The sequence below is a fragment of the Atractosteus spatula genome, chromosome 7, assembly GCF_055471065.1.
Source record: "Atractosteus spatula isolate fAtrSpa1 chromosome 7, fAtrSpa1.hap1, whole genome shotgun sequence".
NCBI lineage: Eukaryota > Metazoa > Chordata > Actinopteri > Semionotiformes > Lepisosteidae > Atractosteus > Atractosteus spatula.
The window spans coordinates 45,867,143-45,881,163 of record NC_142712.1 but is presented as its reverse complement, the minus strand read 5'-3'; the positions used below and the strand labels follow the sequence as shown (position 1 = coordinate 45,881,163).

Sequence of the window (14,021 nt, the reverse complement as noted above, 5' to 3'; positions counted from 1 at the left end):
ATGTGCATTTTAACTGCAGAACCTGAGCCAACTGTTTTAAGTGCTGGTTAAAACAATGTGCTGTTGTGCAATGTTTATTTTCTTTAAATTGTGTAATATGTAATGACACAAAATGAAGTAAAGATGATTAGAATTGTAATAATACACAAGTCATAAAGCTTTAACTCATACTATGACCAGTTTGCTTCTGTAAATAAAGAACATGGTTTTATTCGATACCTTCCATGCTCGCTCATGTTTTTAATAGAATGGTTTAAATTATTTTAACCTGTCGGAGTAGACATTCCTTTAAGACTGTGTCTGTTCGCTATTCTCTGGACTGATTTCGGATAAAATCATGACCAAATTGTAAAAAAATGCTTTTAAATGAGATCTTACTAGTGCATTGTACAATGTTCACATGGTATCCCCTGATATAAATACTGCACTATAACATCCAAACATTGTGTTCCCCCTTTTCATCATATTGTGTAAAATAATGTGTCTGCATAAACACCTGAACCATTGTCGTAAATAATTTCTTAAAGCTGTTTCCCATCTTACAGCTATAGTTTGTTTCATCCGTGTAATACAGTACTATCATAAATGTCAGCCCAGTTTTTAATTGTTTACATCTTGGGAAAAATCTTTCTTTTACATTTTTTCAATCCCCCTGTCTTGGTATAATCTATTAACACAACTCATTTGAATTAATGTTTTATGATTAAATTGATCAAAAACCGGTTTAGAACATGAAATATACTGTTTGTTGTTTGTTCAAAGAACCCTTAACAAGTTAGTTAAATAAGACCTACCATTTCTAAATCCATATTGACTATTAGACCTATTACCATGCAGACGAAGCTCTTCTTAAATAATATTCATAACCCACGCCATAGTCGTGCAGATCTATAATTACGTGTCACCCGTTTAATGAATGAGTGCTGCATTCCCAATGTTTGCAATAAGTGGATATTAGACGTTTTAAGACTTTTGTTAAAAGACTATGAATAACAACTCTTGTTCCCTTGATTCCTTAATTACAATTAGTAGCGTAACCTGAAGTTGTGTTTAACTTAAGTGTTCCTTGTAGCTGGAACAGGTCGTCTTCTCCTAGATTAATATTGAATTCGACAGTCTTTGCACAGCCCCTGTCTTGGTATCATTTTCTTCTTTGCTGAGGACGAAATACTTGTTTGATATATTGGACATTGGACATCTTCAAAGAGTTTCCTATTTATAACTATGAGTCACCTATTTGCTGTTGTAACTTGGTAACAGGTATGTTTGTGTTAGGTTTATGGTGTATGATTTTGAAAGTACGTTCTAAATTTAAAAAAAATGTTTTTCCTTAACGTATTTGTTTAGCTATAAGTTGTCAATCAAGAAATCAAAGTACCTGCTGTCGACTGTTTATTCAGTTTTTGCCCCGATTTAGAGCTGATCTAAACATCACGTTTGCTCCTTATTTGAGTCGGATTGAAAATGCAGAATTCAGGAATGAGCGCGTTAGGTGTACAATACTGCCTGTGGCCAGCAGAGGGCTGCTTGTCCTTGAAAGTTCCTTTGGAATTGAGAAATGTGCATTATGTCAGAACAAACTCGTTTCAGTTTCACACGTTAAACCTAAAAAGTCATTAGATTCCTCGTGGCCACATAATTAGGTGTTTAAAGATAACGGACAGGGATATTTTTAGGTATCACGGCTGCTATTGCAAAACGGTTTCTCATCAGTTTCGCTACAGAAATAAAAGTCATAACCTTTTTTGCATTTTTTATTGTAGCTAAATTAAATCATTGCAGTTATAGTGAAGTACGAATATACAACATCGGGAGTGAACGAGTTTTTGCTGCCTAATACTCTCCCGCCTTTTCTAACTCCTAAATCTTAATAAATTAAAATACGTTTAGATTACGTAATATATATGTACTTTATATAGACGTTGTTATTTTACTTTTACTATTTACCCCTGGATTCGAAGAGCGAGGAGCAAAGTTTGTCCTGAAGAAGAGAGGTTTGGAAATTGCCCTACTGTTGAAGACAGAAGTGTGTTACGTGCATGCGTGCGTGCACAGCTCCGCCTCGCTGGTTTCTACACTGCACCGCAGCCTTCTGAAACCATTGGTTGATAAAAAAAGTTGAATCAGCTGTGGAGACATCAGCGTGTCCTATTTTTTTTTTTTGCAATTTCGACCTGGAAGAGCAAATTTGGAACTGCAGTCAAGCCATCGCCTTGTGTCTGAGCGAGTACTTCGTGCGTCATTGGCCAACCGTGCCCTGGAGGGGCGCGCCGGAGCCCGCAGTCCCCTCTCCTGAGCGCACGGCCGCCAGCTCTCTCCCGGGAGACTCTGGACCAGTGCGCGCATTCCCTGATTGGTAATCCGTGCTCGGCGAAACTGCGCCCCGGCTTGCTCCGTGAGGGACCAGCGTATTTCAAAAACGACTCCTGTTTTTCACTTTTTTTTTCTTAGCAAAAATGCATTTTTAGAAAGTTGACCGTAGCGACAACACGGAAGTTTTTCTGCAATGAGTGCTTCAGCTGGAACTGGAGTTTTTGTGCTGTCTTTTCTGTCAATACCAATCACATACATTTTTAACTTTCTGTTTTATACAAACAGGTGAGTCTATGTTGGCCCGCCTATTATGTATGCGTTTTCTAAAGCTGTTGATGTATATATTTCGAATGATTGCCGAATGAAGTAAAAAAGGAAGCAACTCGGTAACATTCAAAATAAAATTTAGCTAATGTACATTTGCTTTGCAGGTTAAGATAATCTCTCAGTCGTTAGTGCGCACCGCTGACCGCAGGCCACTAGAATACATGTAAATTGTGAACCTAACCGCCTGACCACTCTCGTGTTTTATTTTGGGCACCAACTTTTATCATTAATCTAATTTTTAAGAGGCTGTGAACTACTGAGGAGAAATATTTTATGCGTGTGCTGAATACACTGTCTTTTCCCAGTACTGGAGCGGTTCTGGTCGCAGGAGCTTTAGTTTTGCTCATCATAGCCATACTGGCACGAGTGTTGCTTAAGCGAAGTCCGCCGAAGGACCCTCTTTTCTATGGTAAGAAAAAGATCTCCCATCTGTAATGCTGTATAATGTTTTTTTTCGGTCAAGTGCTTGACCGTACTGCTGCCCTGAATTAAGTGTGCAAATATTTGATAAAAATGATAGAATACCGCGTACAAATCTTAATGTAAGTAAACAACAGTAACTGCAGTGATTCTCTATCAGCATGGGGAATTTTAACCATTCATGACTACAGTCTTTCTTTACATGGAAGTGTTGAGACCTTTTAAATTGCCTTCCTGCATAGAGGGAAGAAACGCGAACCTCGCTGTGCCATGTTTGTCTGTCACAGTGAGCATCTGTGCCAGAACTCTTTTGAACGTCGACCTCCTTTCTAATCTGAAGTCACTTTGGATACCTCTGTCTTTTCTTGGGCGACCGCTTTCATCATTTTCACTCAGTTCAGCTTGTCTGCGGCAGTCAACACTCAGAGCTGACTGGCTTTCATTGAAAAGCAGGTGTACCGTTTCTAACGGCCCAATTCATCATACATTTAAACTCATACTAATAAAAAGTTTTTCGTTATATAGTTCAGATAAACCAGCTAAGATCAAATTCACTTTTGCAGTGATGACCTGAAGAATACCCATTTATACAGCAAGACATTCACTGGAGCATTCTGAGTGCTGTGCCTCACCTGGGATTTTAATGCACAACATTTTAGTTGCAAGTTTGGAGCCCTATCCATTCCCTTTAAATTTTGCTTTTGTCCTAAAAAGGCCAGCCCCCAATCTCTGTGGCGCTCGACAGCTGCCTGCCCCCAGCGGCATTGTTCAGTCAGTGCTAAAACGGGCTCAGCTCGTGGAAAACATGTTGCTTGTGAAAACATGAGTGGGACACAGGCTAGCAGTTCAGCTATACAAGCTTCTAGTGAAGATTCAGACAGGGATAAAACCCATAGCTGCACAAATCCAGAGGAAATAGCTCAGAAGCGTCAAGGGAGATCAGTGTAATGATGTCTGTCAGAAATTCCATGCAAATCAATTAAAATAACTGCTTACATACAGTACAGCGGTCATTTTGATTGGAACAGCAGATATTGGTAATTAACTGCATAACTGTTTTCTTGTTGTGAAACAGCAGAGGTCAAAATGAAATGGTTTCACATCGCGTCGAACGAAAAGCAGTTTCTAGAATTCAGTGCCTTATGCGGGAGATGTCCAGGGAACAAGGGGCAGCAGTTCAAAGTTGTGATTCGTGTCCACGTTAAGTGGTGTCTTCCTTTTTATTTTTTCTCCCCAGTCTACGCCATATTTGCCTTCTTGAGTGTTGTGAACCTCATTATAGGACTTGAACAAGATGGCATCATAGATGGTTTCATGACCTTTTATTTGAAAGAGGTAAGTGAAGTAAACGTCTTGTTTTACTTATGAACATCCCAGTCTTATTGACAGTGCCCTGCAAGAACCAGAAACATGCCATTGATCATGTTAAAAAGGGAACTCAGCACATATCTAGTGTAACTTTTTTATTTTCCAGCAGGAGTCTTAGGAATTTCTTCATAATTTCAACTGGGGTTTCCTGTTGAGACACTTGTGGTTTTTAAAGTCAATTTGAGAAATGTCAGCAAGTCATGTGTACGTACAGTATGTGGAGTAATATTAACCCTTGACAAAGTAAATGATTTGTTACCTTTGAAAAACCACCAGAAATGTGAGCTTTTTAATATATTTCCCTTCTAAAAATGCATACAATCAAATAAAATACAATTACAAATGATCAAACAATTAATAATTATCATTCAAGCATTTCTTTTTTTGTGACAAGTGCATTTCAATACCTTGACCATGCTGAGATTTACTTAAGCAGTAAGGCTGAAAGTCATTCAATGAAAACGTGTTAGTTTATCAGAGTAAATAGCTTTGCTCTGATAAAATAAAATAACTCAGAAGAGTAGTGTGATAAAGAGTAGGTGCTAAGATGACATCATATGTCCATTGCAAACTGGCCAATCATAGAGCAGCATTCTCCTTGGCTGTAGTTTGTAATAAGCTGTCTCTTGAATGATGTCAGGGTATCACCATCAACATCATGGCTGGCTAACTTGTTCCATACACCCACAACCCTTTGTGTAACGAAGTTCATTCTGTTCACAGTTTAAAACACACTTCCAAATAGTTTGATCTTGTATCCTCTAGTTTGTGTTTCACTGTTGATCTAAATTCTGTCCACTGGGTTGACTTTGTCAGTGCCCTGAAGATTCTAAACTCTTGGATTAGGTCCCCTAGTAGTCTTCTTTATTCAAGACTATAAAAGTTCAGCTCTTTAACCTGTCAGTGTAGGACATTCCATTCAGCCTGAGAATAATGTGATTAATAATATATAATGTGATGCCCACAACCGTATAGAGTATTCAAAACAAGGCCTCCCTATACTGCAATGTACTGTACAATATTATAACATCCCTTTATTTAAACTCTAACCTTTTAAGTATACATCCTACAATTCTGTTTGCATCTTTATTGATTTCCCACACTGGCTAGAAGATGGAAAGTATCAACCTAAAATACCAAACTCTTAAGAACTTCTGAATGCCCTGAGTTTCTTCTATCTGTACATTATATCTCTGCTACCAGCATGTAAGACTCTGATCTTGCCTAAACTGGATGAAACCAGCTCTGTGTTAGCCCATTTTGAATTTTGGCTCAATCTCTTTTGAATCTTCTTTGCAGTTTTTTTTCAAATCCGATCTAATCTAGTCAGACCAGATTCTAGATAAATGTTATGAGTTAGGAAGAGAAGAAGAAGAGAATAAGGTCCTACAGTATTACAGACCCCTGTGGTACTCCATATCAGTTTGAGCCTTCATCCCTTGCAGGACCCTCTGTTTTCTCTCCACTGATCTTCATGGCTGTGCTTTTGTTTTCCAGGGAGAGCCCTACATGAACACAGCTCACGGACACATGATCTGTTACTGGGATGGCTGTGTGCACTATCTCATGTATTTGCTCATGGTAGCAGCAATAACCTGGGGGTAAGAATGAAGTAATGAGGTGCTGTCATTACTCCTTTAAATATATTAATGAGCAAGTAGAATCCATGCAATTGACACATCCATCCAACCTAGACTTTTATTTAATTGTTCATATATGCTAATGTACTATAATGAAAGGATAATTAAAATATTTTTTTATCACTTATACCTATTTTGCCTAACTAGGCTGCTGAACTGCATTTGACCCTGCAATTCTTAGTATGTTCCTAACAATGAGATACCATCATGAACAGACGTTTCACTTTTTCCACTGGAAATCCAGTCTGTGCCAAATAATCTCCAGAATGTGAAACCCATTCAACCACAAGCTGTTTGGACAAATGCAAAACTGATGTTTCATCTTTAAAATTGCTTTTTTACAGATGTTTTCTGAATGTCTGAATTCTTCTCCTAATATAGATATGCGTTATTGAACTTGCAAGACTGTGATTTGCAAAGGCTTCTGTCGGTCTGAACAGAACTTTTTTTTTTCACTGGTAGGGAGAGTTACAGAGCAATTGGCCTGTACTGGGTGGGGTCTTTCCTAATGCGTCTCATAGTCTACATTCCCGGAAACATTGTTGGTAAGACGAATTTGTCCTTCTAAACCCTTCATGTCTCAGGAAAGTGTTTAGTTTATGTTTCTTAACACTGTTAACTGTCTCACACATCAAAGAAGAATGTTACTGGGCAAAGCAGTTACAGTTTCTAGCGGATGACTCTTCACTGAGCGAAACAGTGATGATGTCATCATTACGAGACCCTGCTGCCAGAGAGTCTCAGTTGTCTGGCTAGACAGAATGCTGTGAAGCCTGAGACTGGATTTTTTTTTCTGTATTTTACTTAATTGAAGCATCAAATTCTTAAAAAGATTTAATGGTATATAAGAACACGAGAGATTACAAATGAGAGGAGGCCATTCGCCCCCCTGCCCTATTTGGTACTTAGAGGTTAATTGATTCCAGGGCCTCATCCTGCCCTTTTTTGAAAGAAGCCAGGATGTCCGCTTCCACAACATGACTGGATAGCTTGTTCCATACTCCTACAACCCTTTGTGTAAAGATCTGCCCTCTGTTCACCGTTTTAAGTGCAGTTCCATGTAGTTTCTATGTGTCCCCTCTGGTTCATGCCTCACTGTCCATTCTGAAGAAATTGGTCAGATCCCGAAAGGTTTTTGAAAACTTGTAGTCTTTTGTTCAGGACTAAAAAGGTTCATTTCCTTCAACCTGTCAGAATGTATTTAGTCATTCCTCTCTGGACAGATTCCAGAGCAACAGTATCTTTTCTATAAATTGCTGACCAGTATTGTACGTGGTATTCTTAATGAGACCATACTGTATACAGTATGTGTGTTAGACAATTGTAACATACCATTCCTAGATTTAAATTCTATTTTTATCTATTCTAGCATGTTGTTTGCTTTAATTTCTTCCCCACGTTATCTAGAAGATGTAAATGATGTGTCAACATAAATGCTTAGGTCATTTTTCTATGTAGCTTCTTCTCAGTGCTTTTACCTGTGTGCTGAACCCTATCTTGTCTTTCTTCGGGCCTAGACCAAGAGCAAGTCTTTAATGAGGGACTTCAGCTTTGCCTTTAGTCCAATGGTGTCTGCTCTCTGTGCACTCATGATGCTTGCAGGGAAAGAGGTGTCATTTTCTGTAATTTTCTTTCTAGGGAAGTATGGGACTCAGCTGAGCCCGTCCTTCCTCATCACTGCTCCATATGTCCTGGTGTCGGTGTGGGCTTGCTTCCGGATCTTCAGTCAGCCCTGCACAAGACAAGCACCGCCTCTGGTAAAATAACTAAAAAATAAACCTAGAAGCTTAGTGTGCTGAAGTACACTGTGTATATAAAGATCACAGCTTGACCAGCACTTGCATAGAAATCCCCTGATTTCATTGACACTTCAGGTTTTTAATGTAATCTGTTTAATTTAAACAACTAACTTTTACCTAGATGTGCTGAAATCAACTAAATGTTTGGAAGGTAGGCAGATGAAGAATGCTTGTAAAGAAGTACAAACAAATCTTTGTTCAGTACTGCAAAGCTCTTAAGTATATGTTTTTTTAAAAGCAAGGCAGTCCTCCCTTGAGTAGGATTCAAATGTGATAATTCTGTGATAAATCTGGGTTATTTTATTTTGTGGGGCTGCTTTTTACATTTAACATGAAGTGAACCTTTAAGTTACTTTTGTGAAACACAGGGTCTGGGAAGAGTTCCCCATGAATTGTTCCAGATGTACATCTAGGTGATTAAAACTCTGGTGAAATAATGCCGACTTGGAAATCCATTAGGGGAGACCTCCAGAATAGCTGCCTTTTTATTATAACAAAAGTTCATAAGTTTCTGATGGAAAAAATGTGGATAGACAACACAGGATTGTTTTTGTCAAATATCATAGTGCAGTGGTTCTCAAACTTTTTGGACCAAGTACCACCCCTAATTGAACCAAAGCATCCAAGTACCACCTACAAGTCATCATCTCATAGGAACCCCAGAAATTCTCAATGACCAACATGAGCGCGCGTGCACACACACATGCATATAATAAATATTATAATAATAAACTTTATTTGATATAGCGCCTTTAAAGGTGGCTTCTCAAAGTGTTTTACAGAAAAAAACAGTAACAACAACTAATAAAAAAGCACCATTTCAGTGAGAGGGGTGAGCCTGTTTAGTCGAGCAAAGCAGATGTGAATTCATTTTTCGAGCCTTGATACAATTCACAACAGAGTCTAACAGATTTTAAATCGTCAGGCATTTTCTTGACGGCAAAGGTCTGGCGGTGGATGTTGCAATGCGTCCATTCATTTCTGGAGCAACCTCTCTAATTCGTGCAATTACACCGTTATGTCGGCTTGTCATTGCTCTAGCACCGCCTGTACAAACTCCGACACATTTTATCCAGTCGATCCCATTCTCTTCGATAAATTCATTCAGAAGCTGAAATATGTGCTCTCTTGTAGTTCCTGTTGGTTGCGGTTTACAGAACAGAAAGTCCTCATGGGACGTACCCTCAAACTCGTATCTAACGTAAACGAGCAAATTGGCCAAATCGACTACAGACTCATCTAATTGCAGTGAAAAGCATCTGCTCATCTTAATATGTTCTACCAGCGTACTTTTGATATTATCCGCTATTTCAATAATTCTGTGAGTGACCGTGTCTTTCGGAGGGGGCAGCAGGTCGAGCTGTTCAGCAGCTTTTTCTCCACACACAATACGTGTCAGCTCTTTTGCCAACGGTAAATAAGGTTCTTCAAAAATAGTGTGGGACTTACCTGCTTTAGCAATCCGCAAGCTTGCATTTTTCCGCGTTTTCGTTTTTATTTCCGTATTTATTTAAAGTTTTTATTTCATGCGCATGGGAGTGAAACACAGAGACGCTCGGTGTATTTTTCTCAAATTAACTTAGAACAGTTCTTAAATATTTTTCTGTTATTTTTCACGCTTTCCTGTGCTCACAAGATTACCAGCGTTCGTAGCACGCATTTCTATGCATTCCTGTGTTTACAACATTGGCATTGTTCCAAAATCACGCACATTCTCCTATTTGCTGGAGATACAGTAGCTTTTTTAAAATACAATTGGTCACTTGCGTCCTTAGCACGCATTCCTATAGAGTGGTATAGAATTACAGAGTATCTCTTGTGTCCACTGAAGTATTAGTGCGCACTGTATCGTAGCACTTAGGCTGTGTATTCGACACGTATTAAAATACAAAATACGAAAACCCGTCCCGATTTTTCAGCGCACAGGACACAGTTCCAGGATCATTTGGCGTACCACCTGGCTGCACTCCACGTACCACTGCCGGTACGCGTACCACAGTTTGAGAACCACTGTCATAGTGGAAGAGTTACCCAGTGGCGCAGTGGCTAGCATTGCTGCCTTGCAGCACTGGGGCCCTGGGTTCAGTTCTGGACCTGGAGTGCTATCTGTGTGGAGTCTGTATATTCTCCCTGTGTTAGTGTAGGTTTCCTCCAGGAGCTCTTGTTTTCTCCCACAGTCCAAAGACACTCTAGTAGGCAAATTGGCTCCTGAAAAAAGTGGCCCTGGTATGAGTGTGTCTGTGATTGTGTCTGTCTGCCCCATGAAGGACTGTCATACTGACCATGGTGTACCATATCGAGCCCATTGCTTGCTGGGATAGGCCCTGGCTCTTCCATAACCCTGTGTTGGGTAAAGTGGCTAGAAGATGGATGGATGGATTGTGATATGGGCTTTATTTTGTGTTCAGAGTATTGAGGAAGCCCAGAGGAAGGGCCTGGTGCAGAGGCCCCTAGACCTGCTCTTCGTTCTCTACTGCCTTCCTGCTGCACTCTTCTGTATCCTGAGAGGCCTGGTAGGAACACAGAGGGCACAGGCTGACTGTCTGATGCCTGGGGCACTGACGTGTGTGACCACCGAGATCAACTCATTTTTCTGTATTCACAATAGTGCACCCACTGGCCAAAATATTAGGACCCCACACAGAGTAGTGTGTGGGGCCGGTATGGGCACCAAGAACATCTTAAAACAGAGCTTGGTTCATATTCCACAAGCTCCTGAAATATTTGCAGCCCAATCCAATAATAGCTCCTCTAGCAAGGGCAGATTCTATCTTTTGTGTCATAAGAGGTGTAGTGTTTCCATTACTGTTCTTAAGAGTCTTATTTACCATGTGTTATTTGCAAGTCTAGGATGGCCAGTGTCAGAAAATAAGTAACAGTAATCACAGAGGAAGTACTCCAGTGATGTACTTAATGTTAGAAAAAGGCAAAACAGAGAGTGCTGCTGACTTCCCCTGCACTCTTTCTGCCAGATGGAGGAAATAATTCTTTTCAGAAACAGAAACAAAATATATTTACAAATGAGTAAATTACAGATTGACCAATATCGTAGAGATAGGCAGGTAAGAGTGCTGCATTACTTTGAAATTTTGGAAGCCCGAGTTTTGTGCCTGCTCAGGTTTCCACTGAAGGAGGTTCACTGTGTGAAGCCAGCTAACAGCAGCTCTTCGCAGGTAGTTCTGGATTGCCCTTCAACACCTTGTCAAATGTACCTCCAGCACCGCGAGCCTTACCTCAAGGATCCAGCAGCCTATCCCAAAATCCAGGTGAGAAGAAAAAACCTGTTTCTCTTGTACATTCCAAAAAGAAATCGGAAACGTGTAAACCTTTGTCAAGCAATGAGTAGTGGCGCAGCTAAAGCTATACTGACAGAGCTTCTACCCACTAACTGTATTCCCAGGGATTTTCAACAAGTCTTCCTGGGAATTGCACATTTAAAGTTGTCCTTGGTAAACACACCCCCAGAAAACCTTTTATTGTTACATGAGATAGCTACTGTATAACTTTTTCCAACGAGACTTTGTCGAAATTTTCATTTAACAAGCAAAGACTAATTCTGCATAATTAAAACAAACTGAGAGAAAACAACTGGTCATTTCTGTGCCCCCAGAAGCTCACATAAACAACAAACAGCTGTTCTCATCCCCTGACAGATGCTGGTGAACCTGTTTTACTCAGTGCCGTGTTACACTGTCACCCTCTACGGTCTGCTGGTTCCTGGGTGCAGCTGGATACCGGACCTCGCTCTGGTGCACGCTGGAGCTGTGGCGCAGGTGAGGGGAGCAGCACTCTCGTGTGTCTGTGGAAATGTCTTTTGCAAGAGACACATTCTTGGGAAGGAGCGAGGAAAAAAGTAGCTTTCTTTCCAGACAAACACCAAACCCCCCCTCCCCCCTGAAAAAGCATAACAGAAGAGTTTTCAACAACAGAAATAACAGATAAGCTGAATAGCACGAGGACTAGTTTTGTGTGTTCCACAGGAGGGAAGGCAGCTTAATCATCAAAGATAGAAACCTGAACAGTAGGTTCCTGTGGGATACGATACAAGCAGGGTGGTTTGGACAACAAGCTCGGGAGAAAACGAATGCATCATTATTCTGTGGCAGTCAGCAGCGTGCTGTGAAGGGCTTTTTTTAAAACAAGTGTTCTGGATGTCGCTATTTTTAACCACCGATTGTGGGATGTGACAGCCGTTCAAGGAGGCCTGTATCTGATTTGCAGCTTATTATCTCTCAGGACCTGCACAGTGGAAGAGTGCTGTAATTAACTGAATCCTGATTTTTATGGCTCCGCTCTAGAGCTGCTAGGGCACCTTCAAAGATCTTTTGGATTTGGAAAAATTGGAAAACTATCTGTAACTCATATTTAATCTTCTTTGCTAATAGTATATACAGTCAAAAGTCATGGCTAATGTTACTATTTTCAAAAATCAGGTTGAGCAATGAATTGCTTATTGTGTATTCTGCACTCTTTGCCCTGAATGCATTGCAGATACTAGTATTTCTTGGCACAGAAGAGGATTATTTATAAATTAACAATGAAATGGGTATCTTGAAAGATCTACTTAAGACAGGCTCTGAAAATGGGATTTTGCTTTATGCATAGAAACCATTCTACATTTTTTTAAATGTTTCTTAGTAATCTTTCACAGAAAAAAACAATGGGAGACAAAAGCCAGGCACCTCTCTGCTTGTACAGGAATGATGTGATCTTTAAATGGCAGCTGCGCGAGTTATAAATAATTGCACAGCTCAGTGCAGCCCCTTGCAGGCTGAAAGCAGTACAGCAGCTTCAAAATTCTCACTCCACTAGGAAACTTGATAACAGCAACAAAGGCCAGATTCCCAGCTGTGATGTAAACTAAACTTCAGCTTTGTCAAGATAAAGGTTTTTGTGCCATTATTAATCCCAGCACAGTCTTAACTTTGCTCCTAAAGCTCTAAACTGATATCAGCCACTCTGCAGCGCCATGTGCTTTTAACAGGAGGGTTTGCGGTGGTATTTCTGAAAAGATCTTTCTGACCTCGGTAAAAAAAAAAATGCAGTATTTGGGCTCTAAATGAGGCTAAAGGAAGCAGTCAGCAACAGTGACGTGCACAGAACTGCCCCAAATCAAAGGCAATAATGCAGTCATTTGGAATTGTTGTCTACACCAGATACAGCAGGTTTTAAAAAGCTCCACCAGTCAGATAAGGGCCCTTCGTCTGGCAGCCGATTCCTCAAGAATGTTACATGGTTTTAATCTTTGGTTCCTCTCTCAGGCTCAGTTTTCTCACATCGGTGCCTCCCTCCATACCAGAACTCCCTTTACCTACAGAGTCCCAGAAGAAGCGAAGAATCTCTTTCTTATCATCAACATCCTGTACGGAGTAGTACCTCAGCTCTTCTGTTACCGCTGCGTCAGCAGGCCAGAGTTCTTCCTCAGACGTAAAGAAGATAAAAAGACTGAATGAAGGAAGAGAGTTCAGTACAGGTGGATGGATTTTGTTGGAGGTGGTCAGTATTTCAAGGCTGCACAGAAAAAGCCTGAAGCAACAAAATAAAATCCATATCTGAAACATTCCTTTGACCCAAAAGGAAACTTGACATTGTGAATAAAGTCTATCGCTTTGGCCTTATTTTTACTCAAAGAAAGTATTTTTGTGTTGCTGTAACTTATTTTTTTATTGTTTAATTCTTAATTTTATTTGGTGTTTGTGATTTTATTGAAAATATTACATTTTCATGAAGATTTTCAAGTATTCCTTAAGAAAATCATTTGTTTGGTTAGTACACTGGGAACAGTGGTATAAGCGTTGTCACTCCACACTATTAAAAAAATTAGGTTGCTTTGTCTAGCCACTCTGGTATTCAGCCTGTACATGCTAAGCTGTGCACAACTGTGGTTAGGTTAGAAACCTTAAAAAGACCTTATAAAGAATGCAGAAGTGATACCTTGACAAAAATGTAAATAAAATCAATGTTATTATTTGATCCTTCTCTGTCTGTTCTAAATATAAACTGTTTTTGAAAATATATGGACTCAAGTATAAAACATTGTAATTTCTTGTTCATAAAGAACGCCAATCTAGTAACTGTGGATCAACATAGCAAGTAAATCCATTTTTTTTTAATCTGATGTACAGAAAATGCAAATTTACCTTTTAAATAATGT

The 14,021-nt window shown here is 39.8% G+C and overlaps 1 protein-coding gene across 1 annotated transcript; it reads left to right on the top strand.

The window, feature by feature from the left end:
* The first annotated feature begins 1,594 nt into the window (after window positions 1-1,594).
* Window positions 1,595-13,840, top strand: LOC148831139 (transmembrane 6 superfamily member 1-like). Its single transcript, XM_088922394.1, has 10 exons — window positions 1,595-2,598; window positions 2,946-3,049; window positions 4,298-4,395; window positions 5,926-6,029; window positions 6,531-6,613; window positions 7,707-7,825; window positions 10,276-10,380; window positions 11,041-11,133; window positions 11,521-11,640; window positions 13,129-13,840. Exons 1-10 carry the CDS (start codon window positions 2,507-2,509, stop codon window positions 13,318-13,320), a joined length of 1,110 nt encoding a protein of 369 aa, XP_088778520.1. The 5' UTR covers window positions 1,595-2,506; the 3' UTR covers window positions 13,321-13,840.
* Window positions 13,841-14,021: the final 181 nt, after the last annotated feature.

Coding starts and splice junctions, on each gene's coding strand:
- LOC148831139 (XM_088922394.1), top strand. CDS start 2,507: ATGAGTGCTTCAGCTGGAACTGGAGTTTTTGTGCTGTCTTTTCTGTCA. Junction 3,050..4,297: donor GAAGGACCCTCTTTTCTATG/GTAAGAAAAAGA, acceptor TTTTCTCCCCAG/TCTACGCCATATTTGCCTTC. Junction 10,381..11,040: donor TCTGTATCCTGAGAGGCCTG/GTAGGAACACAG, acceptor AGCTCTTCGCAG/GTAGTTCTGGATTGCCCTTC.